The 20059-nt window shown below is 46.2% G+C and overlaps 1 protein-coding gene across 1 annotated transcript; it reads left to right on the top strand.

Moving 5' to 3' along the window:
• The first annotated feature begins 64 nt into the window (after positions 1-64).
• Positions 65-20010, top strand: ecpas (Ecm29 proteasome adaptor and scaffold). Its single transcript, XM_061828634.1, has 49 exons — positions 65-206; positions 1399-1529; positions 1728-1844; positions 1944-2062; positions 3383-3532; positions 3661-3841; positions 3915-4054; positions 4174-4252; positions 5363-5482; positions 5575-5660; positions 5750-5825; positions 5916-5965; positions 6044-6110; positions 6195-6317; positions 6596-6699; positions 6803-6926; positions 7031-7111; positions 7188-7404; positions 7475-7566; positions 7676-7810; positions 8515-8674; positions 8749-8921; positions 9001-9102; positions 9218-9341; positions 9782-9927; positions 10038-10092; positions 10193-10307; positions 10375-10443; positions 10539-10656; positions 11030-11197; positions 11410-11489; positions 12005-12110; positions 13219-13266; positions 13341-13459; positions 13575-13725; positions 13802-13867; positions 14292-14381; positions 14893-14959; positions 15058-15149; positions 15439-15505; positions 16196-16393; positions 16749-16960; positions 17081-17124; positions 17363-17555; positions 17630-17792; positions 18970-19075; positions 19173-19261; positions 19332-19403; positions 19471-20010. The coding sequence occupies exons 1-49, from the start codon at positions 185-187 to the stop codon at positions 19608-19610; spliced, it is 5547 nt and encodes a 1848-aa protein (XP_061684618.1). The 5' UTR covers positions 65-184; the 3' UTR covers positions 19611-20010.
• The last annotated feature ends 49 nt before the right edge of the window (positions 20011-20059 follow it).

Genomic DNA, 20059 nt, shown 5'->3' with positions numbered 1-20059 from the left:
GTGGTTTGCAAGTGCGCTGCATTATTTTGAGAGGTGACCATTGCGAGGAACCGCGAATTTGTGAATATCTGAGTACAGAATTGTCTATTTCTGTGATTTGTGAGCACGGGGGGGGGGCAATACGAGGCTGCGGGTGCAGTGACCCTCCGTGACCGGTAGAAGTCGCCAATGAGCCCCTGCAAACATGGCTGCCCAGGATGAACTCAGTAAGTTTCTATCTGCGTTAACAGTCTTTCACGTGTCATTTTAATAACTCAGGATGGCTGTCCCACGCGTAGCGAAGTACAAACACGTTCCACGTTCGCTCCCGGTTGAATTTAGACGATTGAGATAATACCAGTTTAAGAGAAAAATGGAAAAGTGGTCGCATGCTAATTAGCACTTGCTAGCTAACTATAGTCACAAGGCCGTTTGCCCAGTCATGGTCAAATTAAATGTGCTACAAACGTTCTTAGTACACATTGATTCCGCGAGAAAATGGAACGGGGCTTTAATAAACGGCATTATGCGACATTTAGGCACAACCGTTCGCGGTGTCCTGAGTGTGTAAGATTGGAGTCACTTAGGTGAGAGAAATCGGGAAATGCGTTGTTAGTTTGAGCTCTCGCAGCTCGGGGAGCAGTGCCAAGAAACTGCAAGCAGGGCTGGGAAATGGACTCAGATATACACGAACCGACACGGCCAGATTATCACGCAAACCTGGACAACGTGCATTTCATTGCTCTCTTCGGCTTCTTGAGAAATGATTCGGTTTTGGTTGGCTGGTTACACCCAAAGTCTTGTCCAGCATTTCAAGTGCTGTGCAAATGTCAAAATGATTCCACTGATTTCCCAACCTCGGTTGAGTCACTTCATTTGGTTTAGATGTCGACAAATCACACAACACACCATCAAACAAAAATGTCACTAAAAGTATGTCATCTACAATGGCGTGAAATAATGATGATCGAGTCTCAATTGACTAAATTTGACTGTTTAGTTGGACAAAGCCGATGCTATCATGTGATGTGAATGGCAACAGGTGGATTAACAGGTAAATTAAAACTTCTGCCATCTAGTGGAAGAGCATTACATTGTAAAACCTGCCGCTGGCATACAGAAAAGAAAAAAAAAAAAGTCTACACACCCCTGTTCAAATGACAGATTTTTTTTTTTTGATTAAAAACATCCAACACCTTCTAGCCTCTAATTATGAAGTGTTCAAACAGCCTCAGGGTTCTGCTAAAAATAGAATATGTCAGAAAGAGCCTACTAGAACAACCGGAATTTATATGCACACAATTTAGAGGCACCCCTGTCGATCTCATGGTACAGTAATTGGGAATCACAACTACATGTAGCTGAACTTTATTCACTTAACATTGAGAAAAATGAACTAATGAAATTGTTTTTTGACAGATCAACTGGAGCGCGTGTTTCTGCGGCTGGGCCACGCAGAGACCGATGATCAGCTTCAGGACATTATCTCCAAATTTCTCCCACCCGTTCTCCTAAAACTCTCCAGTGTGCAAGAGGGTGTGCGGAAAAAAGTAAGAAGGCTTTTTGCCTTTTGTTTTGTTGACCCCCCCCCCCCCCGACCCCTCCATACACACAAAAAGCACAGCACAGCACAGTACATCTGAGTGAGATAAAATGAGGATTTATTGAGGTTGTGCAAGTGTACCGAGTGGCATATCTGTCGAGTGATTGAATTAAATTGGTTTGGGTATAATTGTCTCTCGTGCTAGGTGATGGAACTGCTAGTCCACCTGAACAAGAGGATTAAAAGCAGACCCAAGATTCAACTACCAGTAGAAACTTTACTGGTTCAGTACCAAGACCCTGCTGCAGCCTCCTTTGTTACGGTATGTTTTCTCGTTTTGAAATCAGCGCCTCTCAGTGGAAGGGATGGTGGTTTGATTTTTTTTTTTTTTTTTTTTTTTTCCCCCCCTTGGCCCTTTTAGAATTTTACCATTATCTACATCAAAATGGGCTACCCTCGGCTGGAGGTGGGGAAGCAGTGTGAGTTGGCCCCGACCCTGTTAACGGCGATGGAAGGCAAGCCGCAACCTCAGCAGGACAGGTAAAGCCATATTTGTACATGTTTTGCTTTATTCAGACAGTACAGTGGAATCTCTCAGGTCAAACTCGTATTCTTTTTGTGTTGTTCTAAGCTGTTCGTAGTGGTACAAATTTTTACCCATGACAATTCTTAGAAAATAATGCCATTGTGACGCTTATCTCAAGTCTCCAGCTACGTCGCTTCATAGTTGAACCCAACATCCTATATGGAAAAGTAGTTTCTATTTTATTGTGTTTATTTGTTTTTTGGATGAAGAATGAGTGTAAATTGTGGAGCACTTTTTTCCCCCCCTCCCTCTCTTTCGACTTTTGACACTAAATGCAACGGTCCCATTCCTTTGATTACTTGTGGGGTGTGTCAAGTTACTCGCCAGCAGACGAACTTACGGCTGTTGGAAAAACTGGAGATGTTTAGCTTGTGGCGCTGCAGATAGCGAGATTACAAATTTTACATCCCACTGCCCTCATACTGGTTAGTGGAGACTTCAGCATGTTCTTGTTTGTCATCTGCCAACAACTTCACTCTACATGTTAGACTTTAAATTAATAAAACCCTGGCTGCCCCCTGCATGCCATATCCCAATTTGAAGTCGGTTCTTCTTCTCTCCTTCTGTGGATTCTGACCACAAACTTCATACATGTTGAGGCCACCAACAGGCCACTGGCGGAACAGTAGGTGAACAACGTAGGGACTGTGACAGTCCAGACACGGAAGGTGCTTCAGGAGTTTATTTGAAGTGTAAAACTATTAATTATGTATTTTTATTAGTTGTTGTTTGATACACAATATTTATTATGTACAGCACTTTGTTACAGCTGTGATTGTTTAGCAATGCTTTACTACTGAAGTTGAATCGAGTTCCCGTTTTTCTATCCTTATTTAGCCGGGACAAAAAATTGTAATGCTTTCCTGTATTAAGACAATTTATTTATTTTATGATTTTTGCTTTTTCACAATGGCATCACTACAAACATGATACAAAGAAGAGGCAAAGCACACTTATTTATGCAGCACTTCCCAGTCTTAAAGTGCTTCACATGGTTACAGTAGAAAATGAGGAAAATAAAATTAAAAAAGAAAAAGTTTGAGCCATGCGGCAATCTCATGACTCGTTTTGTGGTGTATTAGAATTCCTAATTTTACGACTTCATCGGCTTTCGGACTTGGAGCTTCCACTGTGCGCATGAATTTGTTCACCAGTTCACGAAGTCCACTGCTTGTCAATCCTATTTCTTTGACCTAAAGCTTTTTACCCTCCCCCCCCCCCCCCCCTCTCCTGACTGAATTATTATTTTGCATCTCTTCTCCATCCTCTCCTAGCCTAATGCACCTGCTGATTCCTACTCTTTACCATATGAAATATCCAGCAGACGCCAACAAGAACGCTTCTCCTTTTAACTTAAGTGAGCGGCCAAAGACAGTACAGCACTTGCTGGAGTTCATGTTGGATGTCTTGCTGATGCCTTATGGGTGAGTTGGTCTGCCCCCCACCCCCCACCCCACAAAAAAAAAAAGCAGCATGTAAATTCCACTTATCGAATAGAGTGAAGGCGGTTATTTTGTAATGTGTCAAAGCTATTGACTTGCTGTCTCTTTAGGTTTGTGCTGAATGAATCTCCCACTCGCCCTTCCCCATCCTCCTCCCAAGGAGGTTCCGCTGATGGGGCCGCAGCGGCCGCATCCGGGCAGAGTCTCCCTCAGCCCCCCCCGGGGATGAATATCTATGCCGCCAAGAGGGTCATTGGAGAGGCCCAGTGGACCTCTGAGCAGCTAGAGCAGGTAAAAATCCTTCAAGGTTGCTGCAGTACTCATTCCTTTGTGTTCGTCTTCATTGTGTGTTTGCGCTCTACAGTGCAAGCTGGGCATAGTCAAGTTTATTGAGGCAAAGCAAGTGCCGGAAGTGGAGACGGTGGTGCACTTGGTGGTGGCGTCCAGCGACACCCGACATAGCGTGGCTACTGGCGCTGATCTGGAACTCAAGAGCAAGCAGAGGTAACTCATAGTGAACAACTTAAATATGCAATTGTCACACTTCAAACGCTCCATACAGAAAACGATTCACACTTCAGACAGAAATGTTGCAAAACGTTGGTTTTGTTTTTGTCTTCCAGCGTTATTGATTGGAACAGCCCCTTAATAATTAACAAGATTTACAAGGTTTACCTGGGCGACGTTGCTCTCAAAACAAAGGTTTGTTGAGCTCCTTGACATGCGCGTGCACCTACGTCATAAAATCACGTGACTTTTGTTTTACGTCGCCATATTGTTGGTCAAGCTGAGCATTTCTCAATGCCAAGTCGGTCGGTGACGACACAAAAATGTATTATAGGACGACGCCCAGACCCTTGTCCGATACCGTTAGACATTTAGAAGGTAAAATAAACGACGGTATGTAAAAAAAAAAAAAAAAATTCGATAAACTCAGCATAGAGGACCCGTATTTAATGCCGAAATCAATGTTTTCGCCAATGAGAAATTGGACTGGTAACCCGCTTCCGCTTGTCTTGGATAACTGGATCTACACATGGATCTGGTGAGTAAGTCGTCAAGATTTACACGGAAGAGTTTAAAAGCGTAGAAAAGTCTGGACGCATACGAATACTTTGTTGCTGGATCTGTTCTCAATCTGGAATAAATCCCACATAGCGGCTCGTGAGCGCGGAAGCGTGTTCGGCCACACGTTAACCTTTGCTGGAATCCATCGATCTTTTCAGCTAGTATTCAATACAAATACCAATATTTAAATAAATGACCCCCGGTTTTACACAGACTCGCATTCATTAACTATGATTGCAAAAAACAAAACAAAAAAAAGAGGAGGGAGTCATCTCCAAGGAACGTACACGGAAGCGATTGGGGCCACACTTAACCTCCGTAAACCTCTGCGACAGACAGTTGTTTTTCTTTAACACGCATTGTTCTCAAATGAGCCAACTTGGCATGATAAATACATTTTGGTAATTTGAGATTGAGAAGAATAATTCCTACCTGAAATGAAGCAATCGCTACACAGGCGTGTCCGTATTTTGGTTGGGCAACATCCATCACGTTTAATTGCCGAAATCCAGCGATATTTTCTGGTCTTTTCAGCTGGTATTCCATAGAAGGACCTCTTTGAATATCTGTCACGTCAGTGACAACCAACAGCACAACAGGTCTTGGCAATTGTAAATATTCTCCCCCGGTTTGACCGGCAATATGGCGCCGGGAAAATGGTGACGTCACGTGCACGAGCGCCATTGTGATTTAGACGTTTGGGCTCAATGTCGTGTTGGAAACTGGTGCGGCTTTGCGTCATAGGGAGGCACCATGAAGCACGAACTCAAACATGAGCCCGTGAGCACGAGAGTCAAGTTAAAGATCCTGCCACATCTTTTACGCTCCCGCCTCGCTGCAGAGTGCTTCCCAGCTAATATCCAGGTGGGTCTGGTGGGCGCCTTCTTCCACAAAATTCTTCTTTTGCTATTTTCTTCTCAAGTGATTTCTAATCTCCGTTTTCCTGCCGTTCGTAGGTTGTTTATGATGGTTTGTTTGGAGCCAACACCAACAACAAACTGGTGTCTCTTACCTTGCAGTTTGTCCATCACATCTGTATGGTGTAAGGAATAAACAACGTTCAACACGATAGTTTTTAGCTATATTTTGCAAAGTCACAAATTTTAAAAAACGATTTTTCCCATGTTCCAGGTGTCCCGATACTAATAAGCCGTTAGGACTAATGCTGCTGAATGGCCTTACCAAGCTCATTAATGAGTACAAAGAGGTGAATTTTAATTTAGAATTTTAACTTTTCATACATTTTACACTTGTTTTTTTTTTTTACTTGTCCTAAATATATCAAATATGTTCACAGGATCCTAAATTACTTTGTGTTGCATATTCTGCTGTTGGAAAGCTCTCAAGGTAGTTCCAGAACATTTTTTTTTTCATGAACACAACTACCAGATTTTCTCAATTAATAATTATTTGTTTTTTTCCTAGCCGTATGCCTCAGCTCTTCACTAAGGATATTGCGCTGGTGCAGCAATTTTTTGAGTCGATGTGTAAGGTGAGTTCACTAGACTTGTGAGCGATGTACAAGGCAACACAGGGTGAAATGGGATTCTTGAAGTCTTGATTGTTGATTTTTCAGGAGGAGCCTGATGTACGTCTTGCCATCCAGGAGGCTTTGTCCATGATGGTTGGAGCTTATGCCAACCTGCAGGGGGCGCCCCTGAACCTGATGGAGGCGTTGGTGGCTGCGTACATTGTGAAGGTGACTTCATGCCGGGGAATTTCTTTGCTTGATGACTCCATCATTTCTTTAGCTAATAAGGAACGTATTTCCACGTAGTTGTCCGTGGCGTTGCTTTACTCACAAGTCAATAATCATCCATTTTCAGGTTCAAAGCGGGCTTTCAAAGCATATAAAATTGAAGAAAAAAAAGATTGATAGATGAGTCAATCAGCAGTTAAATTGTGCTTGGCGTCAAATCGACTGGAGACCCCTTGTAATAAGTGGCAATTCATACTTATCATTATTTCTTTTCAAAGCCTGAGGTCCAAATTCGCCAGGTGGCAATGAAGTTTGCAAGTACGGTGTTTGGGCCTGATCATGTGCCATCAAGATACCTGCTGCTGCTCGCTGCTGGAGACCCGTGAGTACTAATCACCCGTTGGCGTGGTACCTTCTGGATGGATGGATGTTTTTTTTTTTTTTTTTTTTTTTTTTTTGCTCCGGTCATTTTTCTCTGTGTTTAGGCGGGAGGAGGTGTCTGGGGAGGCGCAGAAGGTATTGAGGATGTTTCCGACTAAAAGTCCTGAGAAGGAGGGACCCAAGCCCATTCCCTCCTTCCCAGAGATGGTGGCCTACATTCAAGAGAAGGTGAGACTCTCCATCTTTTTCTTGAAATTGTGGATAGTGTTGTAAAACAATTTACAAAAGTGTATTTTTCCTGTTTAAAAAAAAAATAAATAAAAAATCATCAGGCTTCTCAAAGAATGAAGACTCCAGCGAAATACATTGTCGGAACCTCGGCTATTCCCTTCAACCCATCCGCCTTTGAAGAAGTAATTCACACAACTGATCTCGAGTTGAACTTGTGCCTCTAGCGCAGTGTCCACATCTTTTGGCTCCCATTCCCAGATTGTGCTGTACCTGAGGATGTGTCTGGCATACAGCGCAGGCGCCACGCCGCAGTCCAGGCGACTTACAGACATGCAGGACGACGCGCCCGCCATCGGCCGCTATGTCCGCACGCTTCTGTCCTCTGAGCATCCGTCTTCGGGATCCAAGGGCGCCGAGATCAATCCTGTTCATATCTACTTGGAATTGCTGCAGCAACTGCTGTCTGCCGTCGGCGGTAACTCACCGAGTCATCAAAATAACATCTTTGGTGTTGTGTGTCAATTTGAAATTCTGTCTCTAAACAGGAATTCCCGGAATGTACTGTCTCTTGGAGGTGGTGTCCGTTTGCCCAGAGAAACTGGCTCCCAAGTTTGTTGATAAAATTGACTGGATTAAGGTCCGTGGTTTTCAGACGTGCTCATGGGCAAGCTTCACTTATCAAATTATTATTATATGACTTAGCCACATATATTCATACATCCAGCTTCTCTTGTTTTGCCGTCCAGAGTCTGATGAACACAAATAAGGAGGAAATGAGGGAGCTTGCAGCCCAGCTGTACGCCGTGGTGGTCTCCACCATGACCGGCAGCGACCTGCAGGGCGCCGTGCACAACTTGGTCAAAATCACCAAAGACAACCACGTAAGCTACTCTCACTATTTAATAAATTTAATATAATATGACGCTTCGGTTCTCGACCACAATCCGTTCCAGAAAACGGTTCGAGAAGTGATTTGTTCGAAAACGGAATCGATGTTTCCCATTACAAGGAATGGAAAAAGTAATAATGCGTTGCAAGCCTAAAAAATTTGGCTTTTTAAAGCTTTTTTTTTTTTTTTTTTGCTTTATATAATAAAATAATTGAAGAAATATATTTAGTTTTTGCTTGAAATGTAAGCTTTAGTAGTAGAGTAGGCTAGACTGGGAGTGCATTGTCGTATCTGTTGCGACTCAGCCCCCAGCCTTTTTTTAACAAAAGTGCAGAATAACTTTAAACGAGCAGCTCGCCTTCTACGGAGCCATGATTGGGGGTTAATACGGTAGTCCTCTATAAGAAGAAAAACAAGAGTCACTACCGGGACACGTCTGTGTACAGAGGCTGCGTTATAGACCATGACAAAAGTGCGCTGGTTGTTATTTCCGGGTTTTTTCAGGGGGCGTTCGAATACACAAAAACAAAGCACGTCGTGGGTGGGTCAACTGCTTGCGCCGCGCGCATTATTTCCGGGTTTTGTCGGGGGCGTACGCATACCGATTTTCGTTTGAAAACGGGGACATTCAAGAACCGAGGCTTTACTGTACTTAAGTCTCCCCGCCTAACTGAATTTGTTTTGTTTGAAACGCAGAGTCCCGAGACCCAACATGGCGCCATCTTGGCACTTGGCTACATGGTGGGAAGGTACATGAGCAAAAAGAAAGCTGCTGCGTGCAGTGAGCCGGCCCACGAGTTAAGCATCACCTCCCGGGAAGAGGATGACATTGTTGCCATGGCAACAAAGACGATTGGTGTGTACACGATTTGGGATTTTGCACATCTTTCCATTCTGCTTCTTACTCTTGAAATGTTTGTTGCAAATCAGGCTCCTTCCTGGAGAACAGCAGTCCACTGTTGCCAGTAGCAGCATGTACAGCTCTCGGAGAAATTGGTCGGAATGGAGCTCTGCTGATTCCGGCAGAGGGTGACGGCCTGACCAAACTCTCCATTGTAGAAAACCTCCTTGCTCGTATCCCCTCCGGCAAAGAGACTGCTAAGGTAGTAGATAACGCCCTAGCGAATGAAACCAACCCATCCCCCGCCATCAACACGTTTCGATCTTCTCCACCTGATCCAGATAAAGGAGCGGTCAATCCAGACTTTGGGGTACCTCCCAGTCGGAGATGGAGACTTCCCTCATCAGAAGAAGCTGCTGCAGGGACTTATGGACTCAGTAGAGGTGTGTCAAATTCTTTTCGGGACTATGTTTTACAAAATGTGAGCTGAGGCAGTGATTACCTTGATCCATAACCTTAATGCGATGTGGTGTTTTCCCCTCGTTTTTGCTTTCCAAGGCCAAGCAAGTGGAGTTGCAGTTCACAGTTGGGGACGCGATCACCAGTGCTGCGCTAGGCACCAGCTCCGGCGCCGTAAGAGATCCATGGACCTGCACCGAAGACCAGTACAGCCCACCATCAAGTAAGAAACGGACTTGGCACTTAGAGTAAATCCACACACAAACGAGGGTTAGGGTTAGGTTTTTTTTTTTTTTTTTTTTTTTTTACATTTTGTCTCCATGGAGTCAGCATTTAGGGAACCCAAATCTGGTTATTTTTGGCAATGTGACAGCTGTGCACGTGCCACAGTGTATCAGCATTTTCATGCGCACACACTTATTTACCTGAAATGATTCTGTTTAGGTCGGCTCACTTTACTTCTCGACTCGGCTTAGAGACCTGTAAAGTTTCTCCCGTTTGGATAAGAGAGTGACAAGATGTGAATTTTTAACTTGACCTATTAAATAATACTGTAATCTCTTCTAGTGCACACAAACGGTGCAATGCGTTTACAATCAGTGAAGAATGCAAGCATTTAAAAAGCAAAAGAAAAAACACTTAACGAAATGCTTTCATCGTCAGGTGTCAAAAACAACGATGTGGTTCCTTGGGTCCTCAACTCAGTGTTGTCGAAGTATATTCCGAGCCAAAACCCTCACGTCCGGCAGGCAGCCTGTATCTGGCTTCTCTCCCTGGTTAAGAAACTCAGCCAACACAAGGAAATCAAGGTACGTGCTCTTTTCTTTTTTTTTTTTTTTTTTTTTTTTTTTTTTTATTCTCCTGTTGCGTATCAAATCATTCCATGGAAACGTGAGTCGCATTTTCTTTTCTGCTGCAGTCCCATCTGAAGGAGATCCAGGTGGCGTTCATATCTGTTCTTTCAGACCCAGATGGTGAGAGACTCGGCTCAACTTAACCCGCTGTCAGGAATCGTTGCACCATCGTACGCTTGTCCCACCCTCACCCCAAAAAATATCTTCTTCTTTGATTTAGAATTGAGTCAGGATGTGGCATCTAAAGGCCTCGGCCTGGTCTACGAGATGGGCGGAGAGGCGGACCAGCAGGAACTAGTCTCCACCTTGGTGGAAACACTCATGACGGGCAAAAGGTGAGAGGATCATTATCAAAACAGCCGTTCGTGTAACGTGCGCACATTAAATGTGTCTTTCCCAAAGAATCAAGCACGCTGTTTCAGAAGACACGCAGGTGTTCCAAGGAGAGGGGATTGGAAAAACACCTGATGGGTAAATATTCCATTTTAGAGCATAATTTCCATGCTTCTGTTGCTTATTCCATGAGTGTATGCATCGTGCGATACGTTTCACGTTCTGCCCGACAGCCACAGCTTGTCCACGTACAAAGAGCTCTGCTCGCTGGCAAGCGACCTGAACCAGCCTGATCTGGTTTACAAATTCATGAACCTGGCCAACCATCACGCGATGTGGAACTCTCGAAAGGTGACCGGCTCCTCCCCTTCCCTGTGGAAAATGTCACTTGAAAAGCAATCAATACACTCGGAAACACTGAAATTCTGCAAAAAATGTTCAATCGAAGACATTAAATGTCGTTTATACAGAATACAGTTGCCCAAAAATGTCATCTTTTACTGGCAGTGTCATATGAGGGGGTGTGCTGATGAAATCTATATTTGCTCTAGGAGAGGGACAAATTCTAGTATGACGCAGTGCTGTTCTACGTCACTTAAAGAATGAAACAAAACATCATTCAATCATTGCTGGTTTGGATGTCAATGAAAATTGATCACACAAACCTCATTTCTGACCTCGTCTCGGACTCCTTCCGCCAACTCTGAGCTCTCGTCTTTTTCAGGGGGCCGCGTTTGGCTTTCACATGATCGCCACCAAGGCCGGCGAGCAGTTGGCTCCATTCCTCCCGCAGTTGGTGCCACGACTGTACCGTTACCAGTTTGACCCCAACCTAAGCATCCGCCAGGCCATGACCGGCATCTGGGACGCCTTAGTTACGGATAAGACACTGGTAAGAGAAATTTGAATTTGAAACATCTTCAGAAGTTCTTTCCAGTGTGCAGTGGACCCCTGCTATTTGTCAGGCTTAGGGAAGCGGGCCGGCGATAATAGCCAGTCGTTATAATTGCATTTGGGGGAAAAAAATAAATCTACCATGAGGTGACAACAAATTGCAAGTATGCCAGGGTCCGATATATTCTTGTGTATTCTGGTCAATTTCAGGTGGACAGGTACCTGAAGGAGATCCTGCATGATGTCATTTCTAACCTCACCAGCAACACCTGGAGAGTGCGGGAGTCGAGGTCGGTGCCCCGCATGCTAATTTCATTTTTATCTTGCTTGAATGCGTCCTCGACGTGGGCCCCAGAATTGCATGCAGAAATGTGGGGATTTTCTACTTGTGCAAACATTCTTGAAACGACAGAAACAAACACGATGGCAACGTAGCCCAAGGGAATGCAAATTTGGGGCTTCTTGAATCATCTGAGGGCTGACTTGAGCCAGTCACCAGCGACCAAACAAAACTCTTCTCAAGCCTCCATTTCCTCGTGCCTGGGTCATTTCATTGCACTGTGACAATTGTCTGGTGCTGGCCTCTCCCAGATCAGTTTGGGTATATTCCCCCCCCCAGAGCAGTTTTGTCCCAAGTTTTAAATGCCACGTTACTCAGGCTGGGTTATTTCTTACAGAGCTCAGTTGTATGTTTTCTAAAGCACCAAACCCTCTTTTATGTGAGTGATACTGCAATTTAGCGCCCGTTATTTTGGATCTTAGTAAATCAAGCCCTTATGTGTTCATCGAAGTAATTTCTTCACAGCTGCTTGGCGCTCAACGACTTGGTTCGAGGCCGCCAGGCGGATGACCTCATCGACCACTTGGCTGAAATGTGGGAGACGCTTTTCCGAGTGCTCGACGATATCAAGGTGAGCAAAACGGCACAGAAATATGTCCGGTACACCACAGTAGTGTTTCTCCCGCTCACTGTCCTATGAGAGATCATTAAATGTGTCACATAACTATCCAATTTGATTTAAGAAGGTTGCTCCAAAGTATTTATTTCCTACAGATAATGTATCTTGCTTGGGACTTAGAACGATTGGCAGAACAAGTAAATGTTTGGCCGCCGGATTGCAGAAGGCGCATTAATCTGTGTACCAGACTGTTGCCACCATTCAACAGAATAATAGCTTTGTGTTCAACTAAACGGGCCCAAATTTCTTTTATTTTCCGGACTATAAATCGCAGTTTTTTTTTTTGGTGTTTTTTTTTCCAGAGTTTAGCCGGGGGGGGGGGTGCAACCTATTCTCTTATATGTGAAATCATACATCCAATTAACACATCCATCCATCGAATTTTCGAGTCGCTTATCTGTTATTTTCACACTGACATACCATAAGAGGGCGCTCTAGCCCCACGTATCTGATGACTGATGGAGAGTACAGCTTCCGGGTGGCTCGACAATGTACGGGCTTCACTGACAACCAAAACCATCCTGTCAGGTTTCAGAAAGGCTGGAATAGGCTCGTTGTAACTGCCACTGACGATGAGTCGGACGTAAGCGACGTAAAAGAGGAAGCGGCGCGTCGTATACCGCTGGAGTCGGCGGACTTGTTTAGAAGTGATACCGAGGATGAAGAATCGACATTTGGAGTGACACGAATGGTTTAGATAAACTTCTTTGTATGTTATTGATGCCATCGTTATCGGAATAACTCTTAATGTTGTCATGTAACGTAAGCATACCGTTCAGCCTGTTGCCTCAATTCTATTTTTATTTTAAAATGTTTGTCATTTAAACTTTAAATGACACGTCGGTTCTTGGTGTTGGATTTTATCAAATAAATTTCCCCCAAAATTCGACTTATCTCCAGTGCAAATTTTATGAGTGTTGCCACTCGTACTCCGGAGCGACTTGTAGTCCAGAAAATACAGTATTGGTGATTAAGTTGCAATGGACTTGTTGTTTTAGTTTTTTCCCAATATAATATTGATTTATTTTTCAGACCGTACCATTTTTCGTTTGTCTTTCAGGAATCTGTGAGAAAGGCTGCAGATCTAACACTGAAAACCCTCAGTAAGGTAAAGCTGTCGGTCATTGCATTTTCGGATGAATCCATTCGAGTGAGCGCATTACGTCGTCGCTCTTTTTGCAGGTGTGCACTCGTATGTGTGAGTCTTCCGGTTCTACAGCCCAAAGAACTGTGGCGGCACTTCTGCCCACGTTGCTGGAGAAGGGCATCGTCAGCAACGTGTCTGAAGTTCGCGCGCTCAGGTAATATCAGTTATCGCGTTTTCGTCACGATCAACGTGGCTTTCATTTTTCCAAGTGTTTTTGGGTTTGTTTGGTTTTTTTTTTTTTTTTTTTTTTTCTTTCTTTTTTGGACCAGCATCCAGACCCTGGTTAAGATAAGTAAGACAGCCGGCGCCCGACTCAAGCCTCACGCATCCAGACTTATTCCGGCCCTCCTGGAGGCCCTGAGCAACTTGGAGCCTCAGGTCCTCAACTACCTCAGCCTCAGAGCCACAGAGCAGGAGAAGGTAACCGCAGCCGTCCCAAGGAGCCGCTTGTGACAAGGGCTTACTTTAACGGTTTTGCGTTTGTCCCTTACGACAGAGTGCCATGGATGCTGCCAGGCTCAGCGCCGCCAAATCCTCTCCAATGATGGAGACCGTTAATATGGTAATGAGACATTACGCGTTTGTCAGAAAAGGTCCGGGACTGGCGTCACAAAAGATGTATTTCAAACCCAGACTACAAGGTTCCCCCCGCCGCGATAGCTCCAAGAACAACACGAGCGGGCCGAGGCCAAACTCGCAACTCGCCCGACCTGGCGCCGTGTGATTTATTTTTTGTTTTCCAAAAGCCCAAGGGGACTCGTGACGGAGCTGCAGAGGATCCCGCAAGAATCCTTCTAGGAGTGCATGAAGCCACAGCAGAGAATGCATTGAAAGTGCAGTTAAGACTCCAGGCCGATTAGTTTGGAGAGGAAAACTTGTAGTGAGGACTTTGCCACACAACTCCCGGAACTTTTCTGACACGCCTCATTCGTGTCAAATTTTTCGTAGCTCAGATCTTTTCATTTGTGCGCGTGTGCTGCGTTCAGTGTTTGCAACACCTGGACGTCACAGTGCTGGGGGAGCTGGCGCCGAGGCTTTGTGAGCTGCTGAAGAGTGGAGTGGGCCTTGGCACCAAGGTAATGGATGCAATACTCAAATTGGAATACGGGAAAACCTAAAAGCTGTTTGGAGAGGCTGAGAAAAGCCGAAAACCCAGAGGAGCAGACCGCTGTCCCCTAAAAGAATTGCCCCTTTTAATCATAGCTGAAGCTGTAAATAGACCACAATGTTTGACCCAGACAACCTTCTACAGTTTTACCCTTAAAAAACAGAAATCGTTTGCTGGTTAAAAGATTTGATTTTGAAACCAGAAGTGCGCATATACGTGCACCATATTGGAACTTTCATTGACGACCCGGGCTGAACGTAGCTCCTCCCAGAGATCCAAAGAGCTGAGTCTCTTACTCATTTAGCATACTTTTTGACACCAATTGCTACTTTCCCGTCCTCCCATCTTTCGGCATATTAGAGTGCAGAACTGCACGTTTTCCAGTAAATATTTAAGTTCCACAGAGAGAATTAAAAAAAAAAAAAAAATGAATGAATGAATGAATGAATGAATGAATGAATATCCTCTCGATTTGACAGGGAGGTTGTGCCAGCGTGATCGTTTCCCTCACGGTGCAGTGTCCCCAGGACCTCACTCCATACTCAGGTGCCACGCGAGAGCCGCCGCTTTCGTCACGCGTTTTGTTTTGTTTTTTTTCCCCTTTTTATCCAAGCAAAGTCCTGATGGTTTGTGGCGCTTTGAAGGTAAACTGATGAGCGCTCTGCTCAGCGGCATCCACGACAGAAGCACCGTGGTTCAGAAAGCCTTCTCCTTTGCTCTGGGCCATCTTGTCAGGGTAAGAAAACTTCAATCCTACCAGGTTGAACGACTCTACACCGTACTCTATAGTGCATGTGGTCCAGTTTCATATAATCTTATTTTGGAATGATTTGACTTTGACTGCAGAATTGCGATTGATAATGCGATGAAGAGCACCGGCCATTTTATGACTTTAACACAATAGTTTTGTGTCCTGCGATGTAACGAGTTCTCCCGCTGTGTTTAACTTTGCACCTTCGTGTCCAAAAGTAATGGATCGGTTGTTCCGACAGCATTTAATGAGTCCGTTTGTGTTGCTCCATCAGACGGCGAAAGACAGCAGCGTGGAGAAGCTACTTCTGAAGCTCAACACCTGGTACCTGGAGAAAGAAGGTGAGGCAGCGCGTCAACCGATTGCCGTAATTCCCGGCCTACAGAGCGCACCTGCTTGCAAGCTTCATCGAGTAGATTTGTAAAGGAAATACCATTTGGTACATACAACAGCAAGTGCCCACTTTGAAACACGAGACATTTACAAAGGCGGTACACAGAAAGAGTTTAGCGCTAGTGCTAACGGTAGTACCATGCTAAAGTTAGCACTAATGTTAGCGCAAATGAAAAAAAAAAAAAAAACTTACCGGTAAATATCACTGGGATACGCCAGTAACAGAGCAGAAACATGCTAGCACAGCATTAATGCTGGCGCAGCGCTAACATGGCCAGTAAAAGTCACTTCCTCGGCTAACGCTAGTGCTAATGCTAGCACTAACGCTAACAGGGCCGGTTAGAATAAAACTTACCGGTAAATATCACTGAGACGCGCCAGTAACACAGCAGCAACACGCTAGCACAGCGCTAACTGTGACGGTAAAAGTCACTTCCTCGGCACAGATATTCCGCCGGTCTCACTCTTACCTTTTCCTCTCAAGTGCCCCCTTGCGGCCATTAGGAAAAATGCGCAAATTAGCCGCAGCACCGCATAAACCGCAGGGTTGAAAGCGTGTGGGGGGAAAAAAGTCGCTGCTTGTAGGCCGGAAATTACAGTATTGACGTGTGTTCAAAATCCTCGGGATTTATTTCCAGAGCCGGTGTACAAGTCGTCTTGCGCGCTGACGATGCACGCCATCAGCCACTACAGCCCCGACGTGCTGAAGGCCCACGCCGGCGTGGGACTGCCGCTGGCCTTCCTGGGCATGCACCAGGCACCCGGCGCCGACGAGGAGAAGGGGGAGAGTCAGGACGCCACCTTGTGGGCCGAAGTGTGGCAGGAGAACGTACCCGGTGAGAAATTTACGTGGGTTTTCTGCAGTTGGGTGCGCTTTAACGCAGCACCCAGCCATTCGATAAGTGGGTGCGCGGCGTCGGCATACGCGGCAACCTTCCCTTTCGCAAAACTCTTTTACACAAACTTCACTGGAAAGTGATATCACGAATTGATATTTTGTCACAGCAGATGCTGGCACAGCTGCACGATGACCACAGTATGTAAATAAGGCGGGGGGGGGGGGGGGGGCCTTGAAAAATAAACATAACTAAACATTCAATTCAATAATTGTGGTTTAGTATATACTAAAAAAAAATCGGCTATTTATGTTCATGGTTACGATGATGTATTTTTTTTTTGGGGGGGTACCAGGAAGTTTCGGAGGCATCCGGCTCTACATGACGGAACTCATCGCCATTACCCAGAAGGCCTTGCAGTCCCAGTCCTGGAAGATGAAGGCTCAGGGTGCAGCTGCCATGGCAACCGTTGCCAAGGAACAGACGGGCTCGCTGGTGGCGCCACACTTGGGCTTGGTTCTGACCGCCTTGATGCAGGCCCTGGCGGGACGCACGTGGGCGGGCAAGGTGAATGGCCCCAAACCCGATTGTGCAGTCCAAAGCTGGTTCCGGTTCTGATTCCCACAAAAAAAAAAAAAAAAAATAATAATAATAATCACAGCGCTTTGGCCTTTTTGTTTCCACCAGGAGGAGCTGCTGAAGGCCATCGGATCGGTTGTCTCCAAATGCAGGTCTTTTATTTTATTTCATTGTTTTGTTTTGTTTTTTTTTTTTTTTTTATTAATCGTGGTAGTGATATTAATATTCCCAATATTTTCGGGGGTAGTGATGGATCCAGATTTACAAAGGCAGAGTTTGGGTGGAAGATGATTTATCTTTGTCTCTATTTATTGGGATATTCCATCAAGGGGTGTGTAGACTTTTTATAACGTCGCCCTGCTTTGTTTCCTCGGTCCGTCCAATCCGCAGCACCGAGCTACGGAAGCCCTGCGCCGGCCAGCCCGCCCCCTCGGAGGTGCTGGAGGTGGTCCTCAAGGAGTGCCGCAAGGAGAGTCTGGTGTACAAAATGGCCGCCTTGCGCTGCGCGGGCGACGTGCTTCGCAGCAGCCAGGACGACCGCTTCGGCGACATGAGCGACATCCTCTTCCCGCTCATCAAGAAGGTGACGCCGACGGTCTCCCCGCGGCACGCGCGGCCTCTTTTCCCACGCGACCCACGTTTGAACTCGTTCGGCAGAACTGCCCGGAGAGCGGCGCGACGTCGCTGAGGTCACGCGAGGGCGAGGGCGAGGACGAGGGCGAGGGCCTCACCGCCAAGGAGAAAGAACTGCAGACGGAAGCTCTGCTGTGTGCTTTTGAGACCCTGGGAAAGACCTGGCCCAAGAACCCCCAGACTCAATGTAAGTCCTCCTCCGGTGGCGCAAAGTGTCATGCCTGTGAATGAAAAATACATGTCACATTATTCACTTCAATGTCCATACGAAAAAATAAATACGAGCGGAGAGTGCGTAAAGTTGCGGAAGTCTCGTTCCACATCCGAATGGTCGCCATATTGCCTGCCCATTGAAAACACGCTGCGCCCCCTGCTGTGGGGCACGGAAGCTCTTTTCAAAGAAGAGAACATCTCACAATCGAGTGAAGGGACAGGGGCAATATGACCCTCTCATATTTAGATGACATGCGGGTCACTCCTAACTAACAGCAGACTCCCAGAGAGTACGTATGAGCCGGCTCGTCCGAAGCCGTCACAATCGAGTGAAGTGACCGTGGCATTGTTACCCTATCGTTTCATTTTGAGCCATATTTAGATGATATGCGGATCACTCCTAACTAACTAACAGACCACCAGACGGTATGTACTAGCCGGCCCGCCGAAGCCGTGCCTCGTCCGCTCACCTGCTATCGGGCACGGAAGCTCTTTTCAAAGAAGAAAGCATCTCACAATCGAGTGAAGGGACCGGGGCAATATTACCCTATCGTTCCGAGCCATATTTAGATGATATGCGGATCACTGCTAACTAACAACAGATTCCCAGACGGTATGTATGAGCCAGCCCGGGCAAAGTATCGACACATTTAGCACCTCTGTCTTACGTACGTGGATCTTTTGTTACATTCAGAAAGGACCCACAAAGCTCTCGTCCTTTGCACCCGTGCAATCCATTTTTCGCGACAAACCGGGTCTTTTTTGAAAAGTATGAAGAATGAAGCCATCCTCCCGAGTGTCCGAACAATATCCAGCAATACTACGAGTCGCCATTTTGGCTAACGCGGCACACAGCGGTAACACGCTAGAGCAGCGCTAACATCGCTGGTAAAAGTCACTTCCTCGGCACATATGTTCCGTCGGTCTAAAAGTCACTTCCCCGGCTAAGGCTAGTGCCACGCCAAAGCTAACGCTAACGGGGCCGGTTAAAATAAAACTCACCAGTAAATATCACCGAGACGTGCTAGTAATACAGCAGAAACACGCTAGCGGAGGGGCCGGTAAAAGTCACTTCGTCGGCACATATATTCCACGGGTCCGCGGTTTATAGGCCGGAAATGACGGAAGTTGTTGTTGTTTTTTTTGGGCAGCTCGTTTCCAGGTGGAGGTCTGCAGCCTCATGTGCGATCGGCTGCAACTGAGCACATGGAAGGTGCAGCTTGCCGTTCTCCACTGCATGAAGGCTTTTTTGCAGGGGTAAGGACAACCCAAAACGCCTTGAAATTTCACTTGGGTTGTTGTGGCATTATGTTCATATTCCCCCCCCCCCCCCCCCCCCCCACGAACCCTACAGATTATTGTTGTTTGAAAAGAACTGCAGCGACGTGAACACGCTGTCTGGAATCCTCACCGACACGTGCGCCGCTCTCACTCACCCTTTAGGTAAATCGGTCGCTTCGCCGTCGTACCTTTGCAGGCACTTTAACGCAACGCGTCTCGTTTCTTTTACCAGAAAACAAAAATTATTCGTCTGTGAGGACGGAGGCCTTGTCCGTGGTGGAGCTGATCGTGAAACGGACCGGCGGTAAGACCGGGGGGGGGGGGGGCCAAACGCCACCGATAAGACGATAACGCGTCCGTTCGTCCGCCAGAGAGCGAGCAGTGGGATTGTGTGTCGGTGAGGAGTCGGGAGCAGCTGCAGCGTTCGCTGTCCACGCTGCAGTCGGACACCAGACCGGACCTGAGAGACAAAGCCCAAGAACTGCGCCGGCACATCCAGAGCCAACCCTGAAAAACTGGCAACCAGCAGCCCCGCTCGCGAGAAATAATCACACAACGGTGTGGAAGTTGTCTTTTGTAGTGTTCTTTGGACAGTTGTTGTGATCAAACGTTGAAATGTGATGCGAAGCGGAAGCGCTTGGCGCCGTCGAACTCGCCCCCGGAGGCGGCCTTTTACTACTGTTGAGCGTTTTGTCTACTCGATAATAAACATCAGCGGCTGCCTGTCGCCAAAACGGGCAGAACTTCAATTGTTCTTCCCGGTCGGCGTCGGCGCCAACTTTGTTCAACACCCGTTTGCAACACGATTGGAATTTTTGGTCTTCAAACTAAGTTCCGACCCCGTTTGAGTGAAATGCTTTAGTTGTTTCGATTTGTCACTAGCGAAATAAAAAGAATCTTGTCTCAACGGCCAGCATCTGACCTGTTGACTTATTTCGCTCACACGAATCGTCTGAAAAA

This window comes from Syngnathoides biaculeatus, chromosome 9, assembly GCF_019802595.1.
Source record: "Syngnathoides biaculeatus isolate LvHL_M chromosome 9, ASM1980259v1, whole genome shotgun sequence".
Classification (NCBI taxonomy): domain Eukaryota; kingdom Metazoa; phylum Chordata; class Actinopteri; order Syngnathiformes; family Syngnathidae; genus Syngnathoides; species Syngnathoides biaculeatus.
This window is presented reverse-complemented; position numbering and strand designations above follow the sequence as displayed.